The sequence below is a fragment of the Scardinius erythrophthalmus genome (assembly GCF_964197995.2).
Source record: "Scardinius erythrophthalmus genome assembly, chromosome: 7".
Lineage (NCBI taxonomy): Eukaryota > Metazoa > Chordata > Actinopteri > Cypriniformes > Leuciscidae > Scardinius > Scardinius erythrophthalmus.
Genome location: NC_138227.1, coordinates 28,600,294 through 28,623,614, shown reverse-complemented (window position 1 = coordinate 28,623,614; position 23,321 = coordinate 28,600,294). Strand labels below are relative to the sequence as shown.

At 38.0% G+C, this 23,321-nt stretch overlaps 2 protein-coding genes across 2 annotated transcripts; both read right to left on the bottom strand.

Moving 5' to 3' along the window:
* Positions 1–1,271: 1,271 nt before the first annotated feature.
* LOC308693788 (sialic acid-binding Ig-like lectin 11) lies at positions 1,272–11,762 on the bottom strand (the record flags this gene model as incomplete). The annotated part of the gene is given in 8 exon segments (XM_081370886.1): positions 1,272–1,315; positions 2,435–2,639; positions 2,643–2,731; positions 2,838–3,173; positions 5,569–5,677; positions 6,157–6,293; positions 6,391–6,581; positions 11,647–11,762. Coding segments are annotated over 8 exon segments (1,227 nt in total).
* Positions 11,763–12,117: 355 nt separating this feature from the next.
* LOC308694276 (uncharacterized protein) lies at positions 12,118–21,237 on the bottom strand. The gene is made up of 9 exons (XM_081371736.1): positions 21,182–21,237; positions 20,998–21,038; positions 19,306–19,686; positions 18,934–19,221; positions 18,541–18,834; positions 17,744–17,855; positions 16,048–16,116; positions 15,864–15,882; positions 12,118–15,737 (listed from the first exon to the last, which is right to left on the bottom strand). The coding sequence occupies exons 2-9, from the start codon at positions 21,032–21,034 to the stop codon at positions 15,675–15,677; spliced, it is 1,263 nt and encodes a 420-aa protein (XP_081227862.1). The 5' UTR covers positions 21,035–21,038; positions 21,182–21,237; the 3' UTR covers positions 12,118–15,674.
* Positions 21,238–23,321: the final 2,084 nt, after the last annotated feature.

Here is a 23,321-nt window from a genome sequence, read left to right as displayed (position 1 = left end):
CCTCCTAATGAATTTTTACTGACATTGTCGGAAGTTATTTTAACGATGAACTATTTCCAATATGCGGGCCATTATTATTTACAGAAGCGGGGGGTGAGTATGGGGAGCTGTTTTGCACCGTCGTATGCATGCCTAGTAATGGGTCTAAGGGAAGCCAAATTTATTGATAACCCTGTGAATAATGTGTTTCTTCCTAAAATCCCTCTTTGGAAGAGATACATTGATGATATTTTCTTCATTTGGAAAGGGACTTCGTTGGAATTGGAGAATTTCATGGCCTACATCAATTCGACCACATCTTTTTTGAGATTTACAGTGGAACACTCTACAGACAATATTAATTTCTTAGATCTGACTATTTACAAAAATTCCCAAGGAGGTTTAGAAACATCAATCTATCGTAAACCTCTTAGTAGAAATACCCTCCTCAGAGCAGATAGCCATCATCCCAAACAACTTATTAAAAATATTCCTATTGGTCAATTTTTACGGCTTAGAAGAAATTGTAGTTGCGATGCCGAGTTTGAGCGCGGAGCAGTAGAAATGACAGAGCGCTTTCGCAATAAGGGCTATACTGAAAGCGATATCTCCGCAGCCTATGAACGAGCTAGAATGACGCAACGTTCAGATCTTTTGACTAAAACCAAACGCGCCTCAAAACAAAGACTTTGTTTCTCCACAGATTTCTCTCATATTGGTGGAAAAATAAAGCATGTTATTAAGAAACACTGGTACATCCTGCAGAGCGATCCATCTCTTAAAGATATTTGTGCGGAACCGCCGCGTATTACTTTTAAGCGCCCTCGCTCACTGAGAGACAGGTTGGTTCATACGACCATGAATCCTCTACCAAAACCTATGTGGTTGCCGGCTCCTCCTTTGGGCTTTTACAGATGTGGGCACTGTACCCATTGCTCTAATTCAAATGATACAAAACAATTTTTCCATCCTCAGTCAGTCAGTCACAATGCATTAAATCTTACTTGAACGTTAGCAGCGCACCACAAACACGCACAGCCTTGATGGCCCAAAATCACACTAAACAAGTAAAAAATGTTATAATATCACTGAATACTAAGATCATAACAGCTAGCTACACAGCTAAAAACACATACCCCTGCGGTCTATCAACCTTTTTTTTTATTTTGCAACGCGGAAGTAAATACGATGGCGTACTTGCTTTTAATCTGTTAAGACTTCCATTTCGCTAAGAAGCCATGTTATGGGATCACGCACAAAACACTATTAAACACAGTGATGGTTTATATTTATCACTCCTGCGGTGGGGGGATGAAATGAAGAACTGGCCTGACATCTAATGAGAACATTTTCAATTATTTTGTGTTGACTCAGAGTAGACGGGTCTTCAATGTGCGTGTCAGCATATATGCTGTGAGTTTGGGAATGTGCTCAATTTCACCAGATTTGTAACGTAAATAAGCCTACGCAAACACAGGAGAATACATCAATATGTTTCTAAATATGCAAACTGTTAATTCATCACGACTATAAATATAAGTTTAAACCCTCACGAGTGTGCATGTTTTGATGTTCACGTGTTATTGTTCAAGAAATCACAGTGGCTGTAACATTTCAATCATAAAGAAGTGGCCGTGGGTCTGCCATTAACGAAGTGAAAAGAGCAAAGATATGGAATGTTGGTGGTTTCTGACAATTGTGTCGCTCAAATACACACGAGAAATACATAAACTTCATAAAGTAACGTAATTTAACATAAGTTAACACAAGTTTGTAAAGTTTTAAATATGGATATTTTTCTTACACAAACGCATCGCTTCAGAAGGCCTTTATTAACCCCCAGAGCCAAGTGGAGCATTTTGGTTTTGATGGATAAATGCACCTTTATGGACAGAAACAGCCATTCACTGCCATTATAAAGCTTGGAAGAGCCAGGACATGTTTTAATATAACTCTGATTGTATTCGTCTGAAAGAAGAATGTCGTATACACCTAGGATGACTTGAGGGTAAGTCATGGGCTAATTTTCATTTTTGGGTGAACTATCCCTTTAAGAAAAAGAGAAAATTTAAGTTGCAAGCAGAAACAGCGATATTTTGAGCTCCAGATGGCACTAGTCGTTTTGAGATGGTGACCTCAAAATAAAGATATTCTGAAGGATGAGTATAAGAAAAAACAAAAAAAAACATCCAAACCTGTGTCGCCTTTTATATATGCAAACTTTTTATATATGCAAGTGAAGAAGCAATGATATAAGGCCCAAATCCAACCCCCTGAATCCCAATCATAATATTATTGAATAATTAATAGTCACATCTCTCACAAATCATACATTTGACTTTTAGACCAGTCATATTAATAAACAGTACAATGCAAAAAGAAAATCTCATGAACACAAATTCAAGTAAAGATCCTCAAAAATGTCTTGAATGTAACTGTATCAGTCGATACTCACTCTTAACACTCAGGATGGCAGTATGACTCTGTGTTTTACCATCCCAAAAGCTGGCACTACAGACAATTTCATCTTTCTCTTCATATCCAGTTGGAATGAAGGTCACATCAGACACTGTTTCCCAGACGCCTCCACCCATGTGATTGTGGCTGATAGTTTCTCGGGCTGTTGGGACGCTCCAGCTGATTTTGGGAGGGTGAGAGGGTCATGTGTGGTTGACTGAGCATTTGACGGTGACGCGTGTCCCGGGATCGATGTCTTCAGGGAGGGATGACATCACAGGTTTGTCAGGAGAAGCTTTTTAACAAGAAACACAAATATGTTATATTAGTTCTGGGAAGTGATGGATGAATTACACTTGGTGTAAATGCAACTTTTCACAAGTATAAGTACAAATCCTCACCCTGCATTATAATGAACACACAGCTGTTGTTGAAACTGTATTTCTTGTTTTCTTTTTCTGCTGTGAAGCAGAATGGCCCATTGTCATCAGTTTGCACTTTATCCATCTCCACAGTACAGTTCTGTTCATCCGGGTTTCCCAGGAGCCTTGTGCGGCCTTTGAAGTTGTCTAAGATGTTGGCCGTATTAGTATGGAACATGTAGCCATCTTTTTTGGTGACCCAAAGAAACTGGAGGCCGGTGACATATTCCTTTTCCATCTTGAAACTGCACGGTATTACCACACAGGAATGAGTCAATGCTGTGATCTTGAGCATCACGTCCTCCTGATATTGGTCTAAAATGACATATGATCCCATATAATTAATGAGTTAATTAATGGGATTAATCAATATTACAGAACTGAAAGTATTATTGTTTATTGATAATTATGAGCGCAGAACAATAGTATAAATATGAGAGTAGCGTAAGGTCGTGAGTCCACCAAAGCCAGCATATTTTTTTCAATTGTTTTAAATGGGAGCGCCACATATTTAAAAATGCCAGCAGTGTGACATGAGCGTCTATAGGCTTTATGCCGAATGACACATGAACAAACAGGACAACTGGTCTCTCTCCTTACTGGAAAAAGTGTTAACAGCAGTACTAACTGAGAGCAGTACTAACTTTTTTTATGTGATTTAAATATTTAAATGTTATTGAGAAGAAGAAAAAAATGTTTAGCTATCAATCTGCATTATGCTCATATTTTCTCACTCCTTTGAAGGTATCTTGAGTAAAACAATGATGCAATCTGTTTTACAGAATACAAAAGTTTGTTGCGCACATCCCCCATTTCACGCTGAACGCTTGCCGTTTTTTTCTGCCGTTGTGCCAAATTCTGTGACCCACTGGAATAAGTGACCTTAGTAGGCACTGTATTTGAGCTAGTCCCACCTGCTCCTAATCCCAGTCCTAACCCTACCATCACTACAGCACCTTCTAGGGTCACTTAATTCTGTGGGTCACTGAATTCTGCACTGGGCGCCAAGAATTGAAAAATTTTCAACTTTGGGTAAAGCACAGCGCTCATCATTGTCACTTTTTTACCCAGCCATCCAATCACAGTGGAGGAAGGGCAGGACAAATACAACACGACCAACCATCACATCTTGCTTGTTCAATGGCAACAGACGACAACAACAAGCAAAACAATGGAATAAATTATTTAAATCAGATAACACTTCTGTAAACATTCCAGGTCATAGCACTAAAGTGTCTCAACTGAATAATACGCTGCACCACTGAAGTGCTCTCTCGCGATCGCAGCAAGGTGATTTCAGAAGAGCGTCTGGTGTGGAGAACACTTCTGATACTCTGTAAAAGAATGAGTAGAAAACAATAAGTAAAAACATTTTAGGCTGCTTTATTTATGGTTGGTTTTGGTGTTAGTGAAGTGTCACATTTGAGCCTTATGCTAAAAACATATTAGTATTAAATGCAGTAACAAGCCTCAATACTCAAGGTACTGTGCTATTAAACCAGAACTGTGTCCGAAATCACCCACTATACCCTTAAATACGGCACTATTTGAGTGGACAGACATTTGTAGTGGTGTCTGAAACCATAGTGGATATTATCGAGTGTACTCTTTCAATCCCACAATGCACCACAATCACAAGTGCACAACTGATGTACACTGAAAGGATATAAAATACGTCTCTGGGTTATGTATATTACCTGGTTCTTTGAGAATGGGAACGAGACACACGTCATGGTGTTGACGCAATGGAAACGTCAATACACAAGCCACCATACTGAGAGTACAGGAAGGAGTCACTCCGAGAGGACCTAAGAGACCCTGGGGTTGACTCCACATTCACACTTTAAGACCTGATGAAAGTGTGCAGGGGGGGCCATCCTGCCGCAGCACAAACATTGCGTAAATACACAACTCTTGATAGCGCCTTAGAAGCAGGAATAATTCGGGTAGTATGGGCCTTAACTCCAAGAGCCGAAGCGACCTCTTGTGCCTTATACACCAAAGTGACCACATCCGAAACCCAGTGAGATATGGTCTGTTTGGAAGCAGCGGAACCCCGGTTGCTCCCTCCAAAAGCAGACAAAAGGTTGATCAGATTTATATCACTGGCCTGAGCAGTGGACATAAATCCTAACAGCCCTGACTGGACATGACTTGGATGAAATGATGAAGAAGGCACCTTAGGGACATTATCCGGCTTAGGGTGTAGTATCTCCTTGATCAGTCCAGGGGCAAAATCCAGGCAGGAGGATGTGACGGACAAGGCATGCAAGTCTCCTAGCCATTTTAATGGGGTAATAGTAATCAGCACAGCCACCTTGAGGGTAAGACAGAGGCTGACTCTAAGTGCTCAAAGTGAGCATCTAACAACCCTTTCAATACAATAGATCTGCAGTGGTCCAATACAATGGTCTGCGGACAGGTCTCAGCCATCTAGCACCACACAAGAAACGGGACACCAGGACATGTTTCTCCACTGAAACCCCTTTACTTTGGTTGTGGCAAAATGAAATAACGGCCACATAAACCTTAAGGGTAGCGGGAGTCAGCTGAGAGATAATCTTGAAGAAACTCCAGTTCTGAACCAACTGGGCAATCAAGCTAGGCTAAGATGACATTGCTCATGCATGATGAGAAAATATACCATTTAAGAGCATACAGCTTTCTAGTAGAGGGAGTCCTAGCCTTTAGGATGGTATTAATAACAGACCAGAATCTATGAACTGGATCTCTAGGGGTAAAAGTTTGTCCCCCGATCCTGGGACAGAAGGTCCCTCCTGGTTGGAATCTCCCATGGAGAGCCTCTCCCACAGAACTCCCTATTTATTTAAATGAGGAAATACAGAAATCTCAAAACCTTCCTGACAAACTAACATTTAAATAATATATTTCAAGTCTGCAATACAATCTGACATTGTAACTATCTAATAAATGTTGTTTCTTATGATTAAAAAACAGAGTATTCTCATTGCTGTATACACAATTCTGTGAACCATTCAACTCAGATCAAGCACTGTTTGTGCAAACTTTACAACAAGGCAGAATTTGAAATTTATTTAGTTATCAAGTTTATTAAAAAAATAAATAAATAAGATAGCACTATAATAAAGAAACATGGAGAGATCACATACATCATACATGATGCTGATAAATTAGCAACAGAGGTTTCATTGTTACCTCCAGAAAATTTTGCAGTGCAAATCAATTTCTTCCCATGATCGTCTTTTGAACCCAGAAAGGTTATGGTGGAATAGGTGACCCGATTTAAACCAGAAAGTGTGTTGCTCCCCGTTGAGACCTGCATGTTCTCATAGTTCCATGTGATGGTTGGAGTCTCTCTCTGGCAGGAGTGATAGACGGAACAAGTGAAGTTCTTTGCGACGCCCTCTGTGACATCTGCCAGTTCAGGCTCAATCGTTATTTCATCATGAACACCTGAAATTAAATTGAGATCTTGAAATAGGTTCAAATGTGACATTTAAATAGAACTTATTAATAACACACAAAGCAGTTTATATTTGCGTTTACTCACATTTAGCACTTTTGACCTCTGTAGCTGTCACTGGTTTGCCACCATAATATGTTACAGAACACTTAATAGTCAAGCTTTCTGCTTTTATGATGCCTTTGCGCGTCAGAGTGATTTTCCACAGGCCTTCTTCAAAATGCTGATGGTTTATTTGGTCAGTTCCTTCAGTACCGCTAAGAATGATGTCTGGTTTGCTGTATGGACACGTGTGGAAAGTCGAACATATTACTGTGATGCTGTCACCCGTCCTTTCACCTCCATAAATATTGATGCTCGGCTGCTGTGGACTTGCTATAATTCACAGACACATTATACTTAGTACTATACATTATATAATTTTTTTATATACTAAAACAGTAGCTCCAAAATGTAATTGGACACGTAAAATGTCTGAATTTCATTGCATTAGAGTGGCCTCTGTAAACAAATGATACTAGAGTGTTTTTTTGTTGTTTTTTTTAACTAACTTTGTAACCTTTTTTGAGCCACTTTTAAATTATTTTTAACAAACTTGTTCAGTTCCTCATGTCAGCAGTATAACCAAAAAATAGGGCTGCACGATAGCTAATAATCAAAATAATTAAATTCACAGTTATTTTGCTAAAAATAATGACTATTAAATCACAATTATTGTCATTTCAGAAACTTTGAAAATTATTGGACTTTCACATCAGCACAAATCAAGAGAGGCATGGTTTATTTGACGTCATCTAGCAAACAGCAAAAATATTTGTGTGAGAAAAAAAAAAACAGACTGGCTTTGTTACAGTTTCATTTGATCAAAATATCACAGTGGAAATGGCCAGTTCCTACTTACATGTTTGCCTGTGCTTTCAGATCAATAGCACTTTTTTTTCAGTTCAGAAAGAGTATGTGCGGCGTGGTTGGGAGGATAAAGTCAAATACTGGGCAGAAAATGTATCCATTAAAATCCAAAGCTCAGATTGGGGGATTTAAACTCTTGACATTTGGCAACTGCAAGCATGAAAGCTTGGAGTAATTTTACCAATGCAAGAAAATGCAAGTGTCAAATGAAAATGAAGGTTTTCAGAATAAATAACCAGCAGGCAAATATTGCAGACAATTATGCCTAAAATATGATTTATTTTGCAGCCCTTAATCACCAGTGTAGTTCATCATATATTAACATGATAAACAATATGAAAGTTTGCAAAGTTGGACAACTATGGAAGTAAAACAATGACAAATGTTTTTGAACAAAAAAAGCTTGTTGAATTGCACTACCTGAAAAAAAAAATGCATTGCATTAACCCTGCTTGCATTTTAATGCATTGTATTTTTAGGGCTTGCATTTTTATGGGCTGAAATTTAACATGGTTGTATGTTTAATCTGTGAATATTTTAATTAAAAAACATTTCACACACAGTCTTATAATTAAATTAAATAAGCCATATTCACCTTTCAGATTTCACTTCCAAAATATGTATTCTGTTTAATAATACAACCTATAATTGCACGATACAGAGAGAAGCAGACAGGAGTGGAACAACATGGTAGACTGGCGAGTATGAATTGGAGAATCAGAACTGGATGAACTTAGCTGAACAATAATCTTGATATCTTGTTTGCTGGTGATGGAAGAGGATTCAGCGGGCTGATGGCTGGAGACAGAAGACAGAAGACGGATGACGACACGGGAAGATGATGACCGGAGAAGAAGTTCAGGTGAGAAATCTTTGAGGTAAGTAGGAATCGATAAGTATCGAGTAGAGTCTGTAGGTTCACATAAGGACGAGACCAGACAAGGGAGTGAAGGAGAAGTGCCTCTTTATAGTGTGTTGATGATGACGTGCAGGTGCGGTGAATCAGAATTCCGGGGAGAGTGAACGAGTGGGCGGAGCGTGCTGATCTGGTGACTCTGTGACAATAATATTCGACAGGCAATTTTCGGTCCCTTTTATTTCGCTTTACAAATTCGCTTACACAAATTCAGTGGTTCAAATTCGACAGAAATTTCAACAATTGACTTATGGGAATGGCAGGAATATCAGTAGATTGCCTATTGAGAATCTCCATAGCTGTTCGTCTTCCTCACCAGCAGGTGGTGCACACGAGTGTTGACAAAAACTAGAGCAACAGGTGAGAGAGTCATTCATTCATAAAAACAGATTTACAGAAATGGAGCAAGTGGTAAGTATTTCTGATGATTAGGGGCCAGTATATGTATACAGTATATATATGTACTAACTCTACGTGGGTATTTGGGTGGATACGATGTGTAAGAGAAAGAATATGGTATAACCAGACAGGAACCTTGGAGACCATGAATGACTTTTCTCACTTCCCACGCTAAAGTATCAAACAGCAGAACACCTGTGGGACAAAAGTCAAGAAGTGTCATTAATGACTGTTTGTTCATTGAAGCTGAGCTTTTTAGAATTTCATTTCACTCTTATTGTTTTCTGTTAGTACACAGGACATTATACACGAAACGTAGTAGTTTGAGACAGAAGATTCAGCTCTCCGTGACTACGGAAAACATATAAGAAGCCAAACTATTGGGATTTTTTTGTTAATTGTCTTTTGATCTCAACATAAACGCTCTTCTTTTGGTATCTCGACTAAATCTCCTTGAGAAAGCACATTGCTCACCATTTAACTGATGTCAGTCATGACGTATACCAACATGTGTCAATCCCTCTGTAAGCCTGCAGGTGTACTGTTTCCTTGAGTTGGTGAGCAATGAAATTGACTGCATGTTCAGAGTGTCTATGATTTACATTTACATTTTACATTTACATTTAGTCATTTAGCAGATGCTTTTGTACAAAGCGACTTACAATTTAAGACTAAATTAAGCAAGTCATCATGAAGAGGCAAAAACAACGCAAGAAGTGCTCAAAATACGAAGTTCAGGCATTGTCCAGAGTAGCATAAGCCCGATAAGGGAGGATTAAAGGAAAAGGAAAGAAATGTTTTTTTTTTTTTTTTTTTTTATAGGTTAAGTGCTCATGGAAGAGATGGGTTTTCAGTTGTCTTTTGAATGTTGCCAGGGATTCTGCATTCCGGATGAGGGTGGGGAGAGCATTCCAACAGCATGATGATAATGTTGTAGTTTCCTTCTGATTAGGATGTGGTCTATAGAGCTACTTCAGCTTCAGTGAGTCGGAGTAAAAATGTATTCACTCTTCCACAGTAATTTTGCAATTAGAAATAACTCTTTTCATTTATAGTCTAAGAAAAAAAAAATTAGGTCTATGAGCTAGGAGACAGAGATTGTTTTCAGCTATTTCATGACAATACTGAATTTGTATACTAGTAGGTGATCTGGGTGTTGTAATTTTAAGGAAGGATTCATCTTGTTTGTAGTTCTTTGATATCGCCACCTTGAAGGCACATGTATATCCTACCCTCAACAACGCCCTTGAAATGCCACACAGACACAATTTACATGGGCTAATGCTTCTGCACATTGGTTTGTGGGTTTGACTGTTTCTTTCAAATGTTGATTGAATTGAGGATATTAATGTCTGTTTTATAGTGTTATATTATTTTATTCCTGAATAAAACATGATGAATAAGCCTGTGAGTGTGAATCAGATGAAATTCGGTTTTGACTGCTATGTGTAGGTTAAAGTTTTCCCTCTATTTGTAAGATTTTGGGAATGTGCTATTTGATTCCACTAATTAGACTAACCTGGAAAAAGCCTCAATTTATGCACATTTCTGTTCAATTATATTATTAATTTCATATAAACTTTTATTGTGACACAACATAACCAAAACATGCCTAAAAGAGAAAAACAGACACTGTACCTTGGAAAAGTAAATAAAGTAACAACTGTGCTTTCATGTTCCTTGGTCAATATAAAGACAAAATCCAAAGTTAAATGGTTAAATAAATGAATTTCCATAATTACTGTATGTGCAGCATCGCTCAACTCTAGTTTAAAACTGAAATATTTCAGTTTTTCTTAGTCTTCTAAAGCACTTTCAGTTCAGTTCAGTTCAGTTTCACTTTATTGTCATTCAAACATGTTAAACATGAAGGAACGAAATTTGTTTCCCAGGTCCAGCAGCATAATACAAAATAAATAACAATTTACAATTCTAAAATAGACCCTATATAAAACATATAAAACGTAGACCTATATAAAACATTAAAAATAGTCTTGACCATAATAAACAGTTCATAAGCCTCACTGCCTCTGGAAAGAAGCTGCATGTTAGCCTTGTAGTTCTTGCTTTAAGGCTGCGCAGCCTTCTACCAGAGGGAAGGGTGGTAAATAGTTTATGCGCTGGGTGAGTGGAGTCCTTCATAATATCTGATGCCCTGCTTCTGCACCTGCTGACATAGATGTCATCTAGGGAAGGAAGGCTGTCATTTGTTGTTATTTTCTTTGCAGACTTAACTACTCGCTGCAGCGCCTTCCTGTCAGCTCCAGAGCAGTTTCCATACCAGACGGTGATGGAGGATGACTTTAACATGCTACATACTTTTTAATAGTTATCTTGCAGAGGATTGGGAAAATAACCTACTTGCAAGAAGAGAAAAAGGAAAAGGAAAAGGGTGTTTCCATAAAGCTCAGAACATTTGTTGCTGTGAGGCTCACGCCCACCAAGTCTTATCAAATGTCGAGGTTCATCACACCAATGCAGTTACATCAGTCAATATAGTATTTTCTGACAAGAAACATCACCATTTGTGACTGACAAGAGGGTCTGTTTCAAGATACAAAGTACAAAACTTGTTACACGGCTAGTTTTTAATTCTGAACCTGCTGCATATTCTACAGACTTACTGGTTTACTAATAAAATGTTCTTACAGTTTGGATAAATTACTGTAGTTGACCTTTGACCTCTAAATGGCCTCTTGTACACAAAGGTCTCTCCCTTCAGGCCCATAGGCCCACATAGGCCTATATTATGATCACATGCCTTACGACAGTAAACCTTTTTAGAGGGGTATTTTTGACCTCATTTAATCTAACAGTAAGAGGGAGTGATTTCTTTTTACACCCATGTGTTGCTGTAACCCGTTTCATCAAACTCTAACTTCCAGTATAGTTTGTTTGCTGTAAAACCAACATAAGATTAATTTCTATTAGATTGCTAATCATCCAGAGGGGCCATTGATGCTTGGACCCCAATGATTGCTGCTTGCGTCTATATTATGTATTTAATTATAGTATGTAGTATATATGATATAGGCTTAATAATATAGTTTAGAATGCTTGTTTGCTTTGGTATTGCCACCCCACACAGTCCTGAAGTTTTGCATAATTTCTTCACTCACTGCAGAGCCAATGGGTGGAGCTTGACGTCCAGCTCCCACTCTCTGACTGTAATGGGTGGAGCTTGAAGGTCCAACCACACCCACACAATGACCTGGGCTGCATTTCCCAAGAACATCGTAAGTAGACGTAGAGCCATTGGCACTGATGATCTCTAGTATGATCAACATTGCTCACAATTCTTGTAAAAAGGACGTCATTTGGCTCTGCAGTGAGTGGCATATTACAAGCAAGGAGGTGAAAAGTTAGAAAAAAAGACAAAAATAAAATAAAGACAACCAAAGCAACAAATGGTATGTCAACTGAAAGTAACAATAATTATGATTTAATCATATTTAATAGTCAGGTAAAAAGCAGTAGAAATTTTTTTTTTTTTTTTTTTAAATCAGCATCATTACATATACAATTTATAATGATACATCAGAGTGTCATGTCCAGGCAGGTGAAGAAAATGAGGTGAGACAAATATGATGTAAAACAGTTTAAACATTTATTAAATAAAACAAAAGAGTGATATCCAATAATGATAAAGAAGGGAAAAAGTGTGCTAGCCTGGTTAAAACCAGACCATTCTCAGTAGTAACTGAGTTATGGTCTGGCAAAGCTTCATTAATAACTCATTTCCAAAGGGGCGTCACCAACGGACGTCGCTCAAATGCCTCTGGGCGCAATTGGATAGACCTAAAACCAATCAGAGCGATCGTCATCGTGTAAAGCCATATGCTGCATCCCAATTCGCCTAAGTTACACTACGCCATAAAAGTATGTACTCTTTTTGTGAAGAAAAGTTATTTACTTTTGAATGTAGCAAAAAAGTAGGCAAGCTTTGGGACATACTACCTGGTCATCTTTATCGGACGGATCTGTTGCGTGCATCCTGTTACGTAAATTGCCCTGTCAATCATCTTGTCACAGTTAAAATCCTCTATTAAATCTAATTTAATTTCCTACCGTTTTGGAGAGAAATGTAGTAGCACGTTCATCTGCCAGTGGGTCTTTCATGGAGACTGTCCTCATGTGTTTGCAATTTGAATATAATAATGCATTTAAAAGTTGCGCTTCACCAACGGACGTCGCTCAAATGCCTCTGGGCGCAATTGGATAGACCTAAAACCAATCAGAGCGATCGTCATTGTGTAAAGCCCGCCCCAACGTTTCTGATTGGTGCCGCGATTTCGACGGATTAGAAATGGGCTTGAATGAGCTCTTTGCCAGACTTCTTGCAGAGCAAATCTAAATTTGCCGGAAGTTGTCTTTTCCCAGGCTAGTGCTAATGCACATTCAACACTAAAATAACTGAAATAACTAAGGGCAACAACATAATGACCTGCATATATAACAGGTGTGAGATAATCAATGAATCAATGAATCACAATGACAAACAAAAGAAAACATACAGTACTTAATAACAAAGGAAACACAGGAAATAATGAAGACAAACTAAAAGTACTTGAGCATGAAACTAAGACAACAGAATGTGACACAGAGCAGTTATTTTCTTATCTAACCTGCCCAACAGAACTTGAATTCCAAAGAGAGATGTATATCGTAAAGTAGGGATGTGCAAGACTAGTCGTCTAAACGGTACAGCTGCTACTAGTCAACACTGAAAGCAATAGTCAATTACACAAAGGATAAGAGGAGGAGTGACGAGAGAGGAATACAAGAGAAGACCAGTCCTGGGACTTTTACGCTCCATTTTGTCTATATATGGGCGATATGAAACACCTGCCGTTTATTTTCATTCATTTATTATAAAACTTCCGTTTACCATTCACTTGTTCCCCCTTCTTCCCTGTGCCTTGCATTTTGATACATTTATATTTAAAATCATTGCAAATATCACATTAAAATAAAACACTTGGAAAAATAATACCTTAAAAGGTAGCGGTTAATCTTTTTTTTTTCTTTACCTCAGATGTGTTTTCTTTGTGTCAGTTATGGAGAGCACAGAAATGACTGCTCAAAAGACAAAAAGGGTGTGGGAGTATTTTGAATTAGAAATAAAACGGAAAAGTTTTATGTAAGCTGTGCCATTTCAAACAGGCATAATTCCACTAGAGCCATGCATAATCATATTCAGGATACGCACGTAGGTGTGATAGCTGAAGCAAGCATTTGCCCATCACAAATTCACTTCAACTCTAAAAAAAAAACTGAGCTTCAGAATCAGAATAAGAATGAGCTTTAGCGTTTAGTTTAGCGGCATTTATTATGGGATTTGACTGTTTGATTCATACATTAAGTGCTCAAATGGATCATATATACACAAGTCTTTAGAGGGTTTCTTACATTTTGACTAGTGAAGCAGTCGCTTACAAAACTTCTGTTTAAACGACAGTAAAATTAGTCGATGCCCACATCACTAGTATAAAGATAAGTTAAGTCTATAAAGTAATTATTGTTTGAAGTCAAACTATCTTGATGCTACTTAGCCCATCATGTCCCATACATGAATTGAGAAATCAAATTTTTGCACATTTTCTAATTTTTTGACCTCTTTTTACATATAAGAGGTCATCATACTAGAATATCCTGTAAGTTTCAGAACTGAAGTTTCGTCTCTGCAGAGGAGGATCAATGCCTACTTCTGCATCGAATCGAACTTTAGCCCCGCCCACTGATTTGCGCATGACAAGTAGTAGGTAAATAGCATATGTGACCCTAAAACTGAATCGAGCAACTAAACAATAAATGTGCCTTTGAAGAGTGCAACAGGTTGTGGAAAAACACTGTCGCAGCATAGATTTCTGATGCTGAATTTGAAGAAAGACAAATTAAAAAACTATGCTGTGCCTTCTGTATTGGATCTGACAGGAACGGTGCAACACACTTATGTGAGTAAAAAAAAGTTTTTACTCTGTCACTTGTTACAGATCGTTTGATATGTACTGATGTGTAAGTGTCTAACCAAAATCACCAGTGACTAGTGATTTCTGAGATGTAAAGATTCATGTATAGTCAGATGATCTGTTCTTTGTCTCTAAATTGTTTATTGTCAGTAAATCAAACCAGTGACTAAACAGTCAAGTTCACACTGTTTCTCTCAGTAGAATGAAAAAAAAAAAGTTATTTAAACTGATTAAATTACATAGAAAGCGAACAAAGACCCTTTACAATCGCTGGAGCTGTCATTCAAACAGCGCAAGTTTATCAGTGACTGAGTTATGGACTCTTGCCAAAACTCACGTTATAATCAACAAATCTCTTATTTACATCGTGTTTGCACTGTTAGTTATGATGAAAGCATTCATGAGAGTGCAGAAATCAAGTTACAATAACGAGATCACTGCATTCACGCGTTCAACATGTCTGTGATCAGCTACAATGCTCAACACTACATCCTTTCATGCCACAATCTAAATATAATGCCATAATAAGTAAAAAGTGCTAAAAGTTTTAGAGAGTTCCACATGTAATATTTAGCCATTTCATATGCAAAATTGTTAGCCAATCAAACGAGTGGGTGTATAGACTGAAGTCTTACAGCAGACACAACCCTTCAAAAAGAGCGTTCAAATCAAAGGGCTAAAATCAGGCAAGGATTTTTATTTTTTTTTTAATTATGACAATTTTTAAGCAAAATTAGAAATGCACCCCAGGAAACTGTCACAAACTGGCAGTGTACAAACACAAATAAGGCTAATTCAGTTCAGTCTCTTTACTTGATAATTCATTAGATACACAACGAAGAAGGCAGGAGAGTACACCACATCTATTTACAGACGAGACAATGAAACACAAACAGAACAGAACTTCAGTAAACATGATAACTGGAGATAATGAGAGCACAACTGAATATAATGAGTGACCAAGACAACAAAGGACTAACTCAGACAGAAGGTGGTAAGACACAAAAAGTCCAAACTAACAGAACAGTGACAGAAACATCAATAATGAAACAATAATGCAGTTCATGACCCATTTAATATGCATGAAAAATGTCTTACTATTAATGGAGTCTGATATTATCAGCCTTTTTAAAAACAGTATTGAGCCCATTTTAGTTGTATGATGTATAGAATTTTCATCAGATATTTCCATACACGTTGAGTTCCTCCATGTTGGTATACTCAGCTTCACAATCATAACTCTTAATGGAATATTTCAAGAGAAAACAGAGAGCCAGACATCAGTCAGTATCATATTACAGTACGCATTTGTCATATGATCGGAGTATGTTCTCCATGGTGTAACACTGTGAAAATAATATACTCACATTGTAGGATTTTGGGTCTCTGATGGGTGTGTGTGTGGGGGGGGGGGGATACAAAATGTTTTGGTTATTCCACTTAAATATAAAAAAATTCTTAAATATTGAACAAAAAATAAAAGCTGAAACATCTACTTATCAACAATGTATTTAAGTTAGGCCTTTAGAGACGGGTTCAAGTGTACTGTACCTCTTTGGTGATGGCATACGAGGTTTGGAGAAAGGATTGTTTCCTGACACCGCACATGCATCTTTTGACCTGGGGACAGATGTGTCAGATGAAAAAAAAAAAATGTTCATGAAATTTTTTATTTCTATTCTTTATTTTATTTCCCATTTGATTTTACCTCCAGTTAAATGCTTTTCATTATACCCTAACTGCTGCATGTTGACAAAAAGTGATAAAAACCATAAATAATGTCTTTTAAATAATCTTTTAAAAGAAGTTATAGAAAATAAGATGATCAAAGACCATCTAATCAAGCAGCAAAAGAGCAAGAGAGTAAATGCATAAACATTATTGTATAGATAAGCACTGCTTGCTGTATATAGTCCAAAATTGAAACCTACATATATTCTTCAAAATGGAGACAAAAAGCCTTGGACACTTTCTGGTTGTTAAACATTGTGGGACATATTTATAGTTCATATAATGACCCTACACTAGTTCTGGACACCTGCGTGAAAAATTACAAGTTTGCTCTGAAAAAAAAAAAGCTACTTATCTTGATCTAATGAAATGAAATGTTGACATTTTTATATGAGACTTTTCGGCGCCAGGCGCAACACAAGTGTTTTTTGCTAGTTTCAGCCCGGTGCAGTTAACCTTTTTTTTCCGTCCTGCGCCTGATGTTTAAATAGTAAATGCATTTGCGCCCATGGGCATGCTGGTCTGAAAACGAGTTGTTCAGTCCCTCCATTAACAGCCTACACAATTTTCAAGCCCCAGAAATATAGTAAAGGCTCCTTTAAAATCATTAAAGTAATCCTGATTAATGAGTCCAGTAGTGTAACCTCAGTTTTATACACTAACCCAAATTCTTTGTTTGTGCAAAAAACATAATTTACCACATTAATTACAAAATATTAATCTCTAAAGCACATTCACGGAGCAACGCCTGATGGTCGGATGGTCGGATACATTTCTGGCATGTTAGAAATTTTGGTCGCTCCTTGTGACTGTATCGCACAGTTGAAACAGAGCCTAATCTCAGTGTTTTTTTCCGTCACTGCACCTGCGCGAAAACAAGTTTAACCATTTCATCTTTAATGCAGCAAAAAAGAAAACGAAACAAGAGAGATCTTTAAGTTCTGTAGCTATCAAACTAGCTAGAAATTACTGTTGCTTACCTCCAGTTCGTGTTCCATTAAAAAGATCTCAAGCTATTTTTTAAATAAAGCTGTTTTTTTAATTTTCATTGATGACTGATTATTGCAGTGCCTATAATAATAGCCTATAAATGTAATAATAAAAGTAGGCCTTCCCTAATAATACTAATAATACTACTAATAATTGAATACATTCATTGGAAATGCTAAATACTATTGATATTGATAGCTGCTTGTTTTGACAATATCTCTGGATACACGATAATGGTCTATTGGCGCAACCCGGAATGGGGGTTTATCGCACATATTTCACACGTATAGTGTGAGCAGTTAAGTCACAGCTCGATGATTGGACCGTGTAGTGTGAGCACATAAAACACGAGCTTTGGCTTTACATTGCATGCGATCTACTCCAGTGTGAGTAGTGAGTTCAGAATGAGTAGGCTAACCTTGCTGAAATCGCACAGACATTGCACAGTGTATGCCCGCCTTAAGGGGTTCGGCTGACAAAAAGGTTTGGGAACCTCTGGCCTAAAGTAATGTACACAAAGAGTTACCTTTGTTGCCTCTTGTATATGATGACTCCAGCAATTATGCAAAAAAGGAGGAACACAAGTGATGGTGCCAGTATGTACAGACCAATAGTCTTCAGTCCAATAAGCATTGGGTCTGCATAGGGGATAAAATAATAGATAATTATTATAACCTAACAACTGAAAGACAAGGCAATGATGTAAGTAAACAAAACAAAACAAAACAAAGCACTTACTTCCATTCTTGATTGGATGTACAAGTTTTAATGTGTAACACCATGTCTACAACAGCGATGCAACAGCTTAAGGGCCGACTAAACTGGATGCAATAAAGCGAATGTTCCAAATCCATTTGTCCTTCCATGTCAGAATTCACAAGTTCACATTAACAAATAATTAGATACAGTAAAAGAGAATGCATATTTGGCGTGCTGTCTGAGGAGAGTATAAATTAGCCAAGAGTGAGGAGGGGTGGTGGAGGGAAGCAGAAAAGACTGTCGAGGAACAAAGGTGAGTCGGCTATATGTATAGGCCTTCAATTATACTGATTGGGTAGATCATTTGAACGTGCTCCTCCCTAACTTTGTTAATAAAACATCATGTAGCGAGACCGCTTGGATGGCGTCCGAAATAGAACAGGCATCAGTTTACTTTTTGGGATTTGTTGCGTCACATCAAGCCGCATCCATTGCAGACAGGATCACTGATTATAATGGTTTCTATTGCATTGCTCATGTCTGATGTAGACAGGGTGTAAAACAAAATGAATGATGAGAGATGAATAGATCTCGCATCATACGAGTTGCTAAAAAATCACTCACATTGCACACGTAAGACAACAGATGCCATAATGTCTTTTCCAGAAAATTTTGCGGTACAACTCAATTTCTTCCCATGGTCGTCTTTTGAACCCAGAAAGGTTATGTTGGAATAGGTGACCCGATCTAAACCAGAGAGTGTTTTGCTGTCATTTGAGACCGTCATGTTCTTATAGTTCCATGTGATGGTTGGAGTCTCTCTCTGGCAGGAGTGATAGACGGAACAAGTGAAGTTCTTTGCGACGCCCTCTGTGACATCTGCCAGTTCAGGCTCAATTGTTATTTCATGATGAACACCTGCAATTGAACTTAAACTTGTAATAGGTCCAACTGTGAAATTTAAAGTGAACTTATAGCTAATAACACACAAAGCAGTTCATATTTGTGTTTACTCACAATAAGCACTTTTGTCTTTTGTAGCTGTCACTGTTATTCCACCATAATATGTTACAGAACACTCAATAGTGGAGCGTTCTGCTTTTACGACACCTGTGCGTGTCAGAGTGATTTTCCACAGGCCGTCTTTAAGATGATCATTATCTAATTGATCAGTTCCTTCAGTACCGTTCAGAGTGATGTTTGGTTTGCTGTATGGACATGTGTGGTTAGTTGAACATAATACTGTGATGGTGTCACCCGTCCTTTCACCTCCATAAATATTGATGCTGGGCTGTGGTGGACTTGCTACAAATAGTAGAAATGTCATAATTAGTCAACACACTCCAAATCAAGAGTCAGGCAAATTTGAAGAACAATGTATATACATACCATCAACTACTACTGTGGAAGTGACATCATAAAATTTGTAGGTGCGATAACCAACAGTTTCAGGGTCAATCCATGCATATAATTTCTCCCCATTGTGGGACTTTTCCAGGTTTTTGATCAGCAGACTGCAATCCCTACTTGAGTTCACATATAAATCAGTTTTTCCTCTGAACTTTTCAATGACTTTGTTTGGATTCCATTGATCATAAACTAAAGGATAACCACTAGAGGCCCACTGATACCACACAACTCTACGTGGGTCTTTGGGTGGGTTTGATGTGTAAGAGAAAGAACATGGTATAACCAGACAGGAACCTTGGAGACCATGAATGTCTTTTGGCACTTTCACTTCCCATGCTAAAGTATCATAGAGAAGAACAGCTGTGGGACAAAAGTTGGAGTCATTTATGGCTGTGTGTTTATTTAAGCTGGCGTTTTTAGCATTTCATTTCACTCATATTGTTTATTTTAGTATAGGACATTGTAGTATAATGATCTTAGTAGTTTGAATAAGTGTCAATCGATTCAGCTCTTTGCAGCTACACATTTAGTAGGGATGCACCGCCATAAATTATTTTCTGAAAATGGCACTTTTGTTTTTTGGCCAAAAGAGAAAAATGGCCGAAAATATATGCCACACCTCCCCGTCCCTCACTGTTCAGTCCTTAGGCAGAACCACACATCACAGCGGTCTGAGGACAACAGCGTAACCCGTCCCAAAGACTAACCCTACGCCTCATTATATAAGCTCAACCTGAACGAATTCGGACCCGAACCAACCACTGAACCTTCACTTCGTGACACTATAAGCTCCAACCTAACACCGGTGTGAGACTGCTGGCCTGGTGCTAGCTGCATCCCGATTCAGTGGCTGCTTTCTTCGGAGGCCGATTGAATCACATAATTCAAAGGCTGTCCCAATTCAAAGGATCCTTCAAATGCAGCCTCCAAATGCGGCCTTCATTTCCCGTGCAATGAAGGTTACAACAGATTGATCCTTCGTGACCTTGCCTAGCCCAGAATTCATTGCGAGCCAGTGACGACAGAAATTGCCAAATTACACTTTTAAACGAAAGTATTGAGTTTCAGCTTACTCAAATATCTAATGATACAAATGTAAAATAAATAAATAAATTATTACAATTTCTAACGTGACAGTGGTGGAAAGAGAAAAATGGTGGAAAATTTATTTTTATTTTTTTACTTAAGTACAAGTACTGTTACATTGCTAAGATAATAATCAATTACAAGTAAAAGTACTGGTGTTAAAAAAGTACTCAAAAACTACTCAGAGTGCTAGTTTTTTTTTAGCCTGTAATATTTAATGAATTATGAATAACTATTGAATAAAATCAGAGATCCACGTATAAAATAGATACTTTTTTGCCTTATTGAAGTATATGAATTAGTGTTGTCACAATACTGAAATTTCTAACTTCGATACGAGTCCTTGAAAAATTATATAAATATTATAATATGCACGGATCTATACCTTTTAGTTTAAATCAAATGTAGGATATAATTTGATTTTGGCTGTAAAGTTGTTTTCAATTTATGTACATTTCTACATGATATTATATTTGTACATTATATTAATAAATTCAAACATTTATTGTGACAGAACATAACCGAAACATCTTTAAAAGAGAAAAACAGTAATTATAGTAATTAAAAGTAATTAAAAATATGTACCTTGGAAAAGGAAATAAAGTAACATCTGTGCTTTCATGTTCCTTGGTCAACACAAAGACAAAATCCAAAGTTAAATGTTAATAATTATATTATATTTCAGTTCTCTTAAAGATATTTATAATTTTCCTCTATCTTCAGTCTTCTTCTAAAGCACTTTAACATGTAACATTTTTTTCTTTCTTACCTTCTTTGTAGCGGATTGGAAAATGAATCTACTTCCAAGAAGAGAAGCTCATTTGTTGCTGTGAGGCTCACGCCCACAAAGATGAAAAAATATCTCCTCGGTCATGTCGAAGCTCATCACACCAACATAACATCTGTCAAATATAGGATTTCCTGAACCATATATGGACCACCATTTGTGACTGACAAAAGAGTCTGTACAAACCACGTTCTAAACCTGCTATTGTGTCAGATAAGGTTTATATGTTTTCTTTCACAATCATTGTTACAAATATTATTATGGGAGCATTTGGCTTAATCACAATCAGTGATGAATTACAGTTTAATTACTGTAGTTGACCTCTGATTGGCCTCTTGTACACAAATTAATTGACTGGTTTCTCTCTCTTGCAGTATATAGTATCCTGCTCTATTCTAATGAATTGTAAATGCTCACTGATAAACTTTGGTTAACTTTTTTCGAACACCCCCCACCCCCTCCACACTCAAAGTATACGTGGGGGCCATTGCAGCAAATCACGTCCCGGTGGCAGGCCAATCAATTGGGAAACACGACCTGTTTGTTAAGGTTGTTAAATCCTCGCCCGTGTTCGGTCCTGTCATGGGACCTCTCCACAGACCCTTCGGGACCCTCCCTTTGAGCTACTCGAGTCAACCGACCACAAGTCAAGTATACTTAATTGCAAAGTATATTTCTGAGAAGTAAAAAAAAAAGTAGACTGAAAGGTATACTTTCTTATTTTTAGTTTAAAAGAAGTATACTAATAGCACACTTGAAAAAACTTTTTCGTAAGGGTATCTCTGTCTTTACACACACAGGCTATCAGTGCTGGGCCAAGACAGTAGGTCTACAAGTCTTCCTCATAATATACCTGTTTACTGACGTTTGCTTGGCACTTGTGAATGTTCAAGTGGATGGAACATTGTGTGTGAGTTTACTGATGCATTTTGGTCGACTTGTCTGTGTGGTTTTATGTCAGTGTGATGGTAATGGTCACATACCACTTCCAGTTTTTAGAGAGCTAGTGTTTTGCTGTCAGTTAAAAATAGCTCTCTGAACTGTGTTTGTGAGAAGAGATATACTTTCTCTGTCTCTCTATAGAGAACCAAAACAATAAAATCTGGAAAAACCTGGAAAGAGCTATAAGGTAGCATTCCCATTTGTGTCAGCACATTGAATTGTCCCAGGGTTTGGAAGAGGGTTTGTTTAAAGATCTTTATAATGCACTAGTGCTACATTTAAATACAAAGTAGAAAACATGTTACACAGCTAGTTGTTAATTCTAAACCTGCTATTTTAAGGAAATATAAATGATTTATTTCACAATCACTGTACAAAGATGAATATTTCTGAGAAGATTTGTTTTAATCACAATCTAATTCAGTAACACTATACTGTCAATACTGTTAATGATAGTGTAAATATTGTGAAACGTACTCGGTTACTAATGTAACCTCGGTTCTCTCTAGAAGAGGGAACGAGTATTGCGTAAGTAGCTTACGCATCGGGAAAGTCTTCTTTCTTCGAGATCTGAAGCCAAAAAATTATCCTTAATTTTGTATTCATTGTCAACGCGGTGCAGCAGCCGACAGACCTAGGCAGGCTAAATAAGCGTGCTCATTGGCTGCTCGGCTGCAACTGCTTAAGCCTATCGGTGAGCGCTCTGAACGCGGCAACCAATGAGGGCGCTTCGCGCCCTCCACACCCTTCTAACCGTCAGAATGGGCGTGGCCAGCGTGTATATATTCAGCGCTCACAGGCTAAAATTCTGGTTTTCGCAGTCTGAAGCGCAAAAGCTCGTGGCGCGACACGGCAGGTTACGCAATACTCGTTCCCTCTTCTAGAGAGAACCGAGGTTACATTAGTAACCGAGTACGTTCTCTTACGAGAGGTTCTCTCGTATTGCGTAAGTAGCTTACGCATCGGGAACCCTTTGTCAACGCCGTGTGCGCCGAGCATCCAGCCCATGAATCCCAGGGGAACCGGGGAAAACACTCTGCTGGGAAATGTGGCCGGTCGGAGAGACGGGCCAGCGCAGTACATGCACTTCATGCAGCATATGAAATAGAGCGGCGCGGCCGGTCTATAAACATAACAGTACAAACAGTAGGGCCGGCAGAGCGAGCCCATACAGCACATA

What these genes read in the sequence shown, in the direction of transcription:
- LOC308694276 (XM_081371736.1), bottom strand. Translation starts at nt 21,034, where the DNA reads ATGAAAGCACAGATGTTACTTTATTTCCTTTTCCAAG. An exon ending in TTCCACAGTAGTAGTTGATG is followed by an intron (nt 19,222 to 19,305) that starts GTATGTATATAC and finishes TACTATTTGTAG; the next exon opens with CAAGTCCACCACAGCCCAGC. An exon ending in ATATACAAGAGGCAACAAAG is followed by an intron (nt 16,117 to 17,743) that starts GTAACTCTTTGT and finishes ATCTGTCCCCAG; the next exon opens with GTCAAAAGATGCATGTGCGG.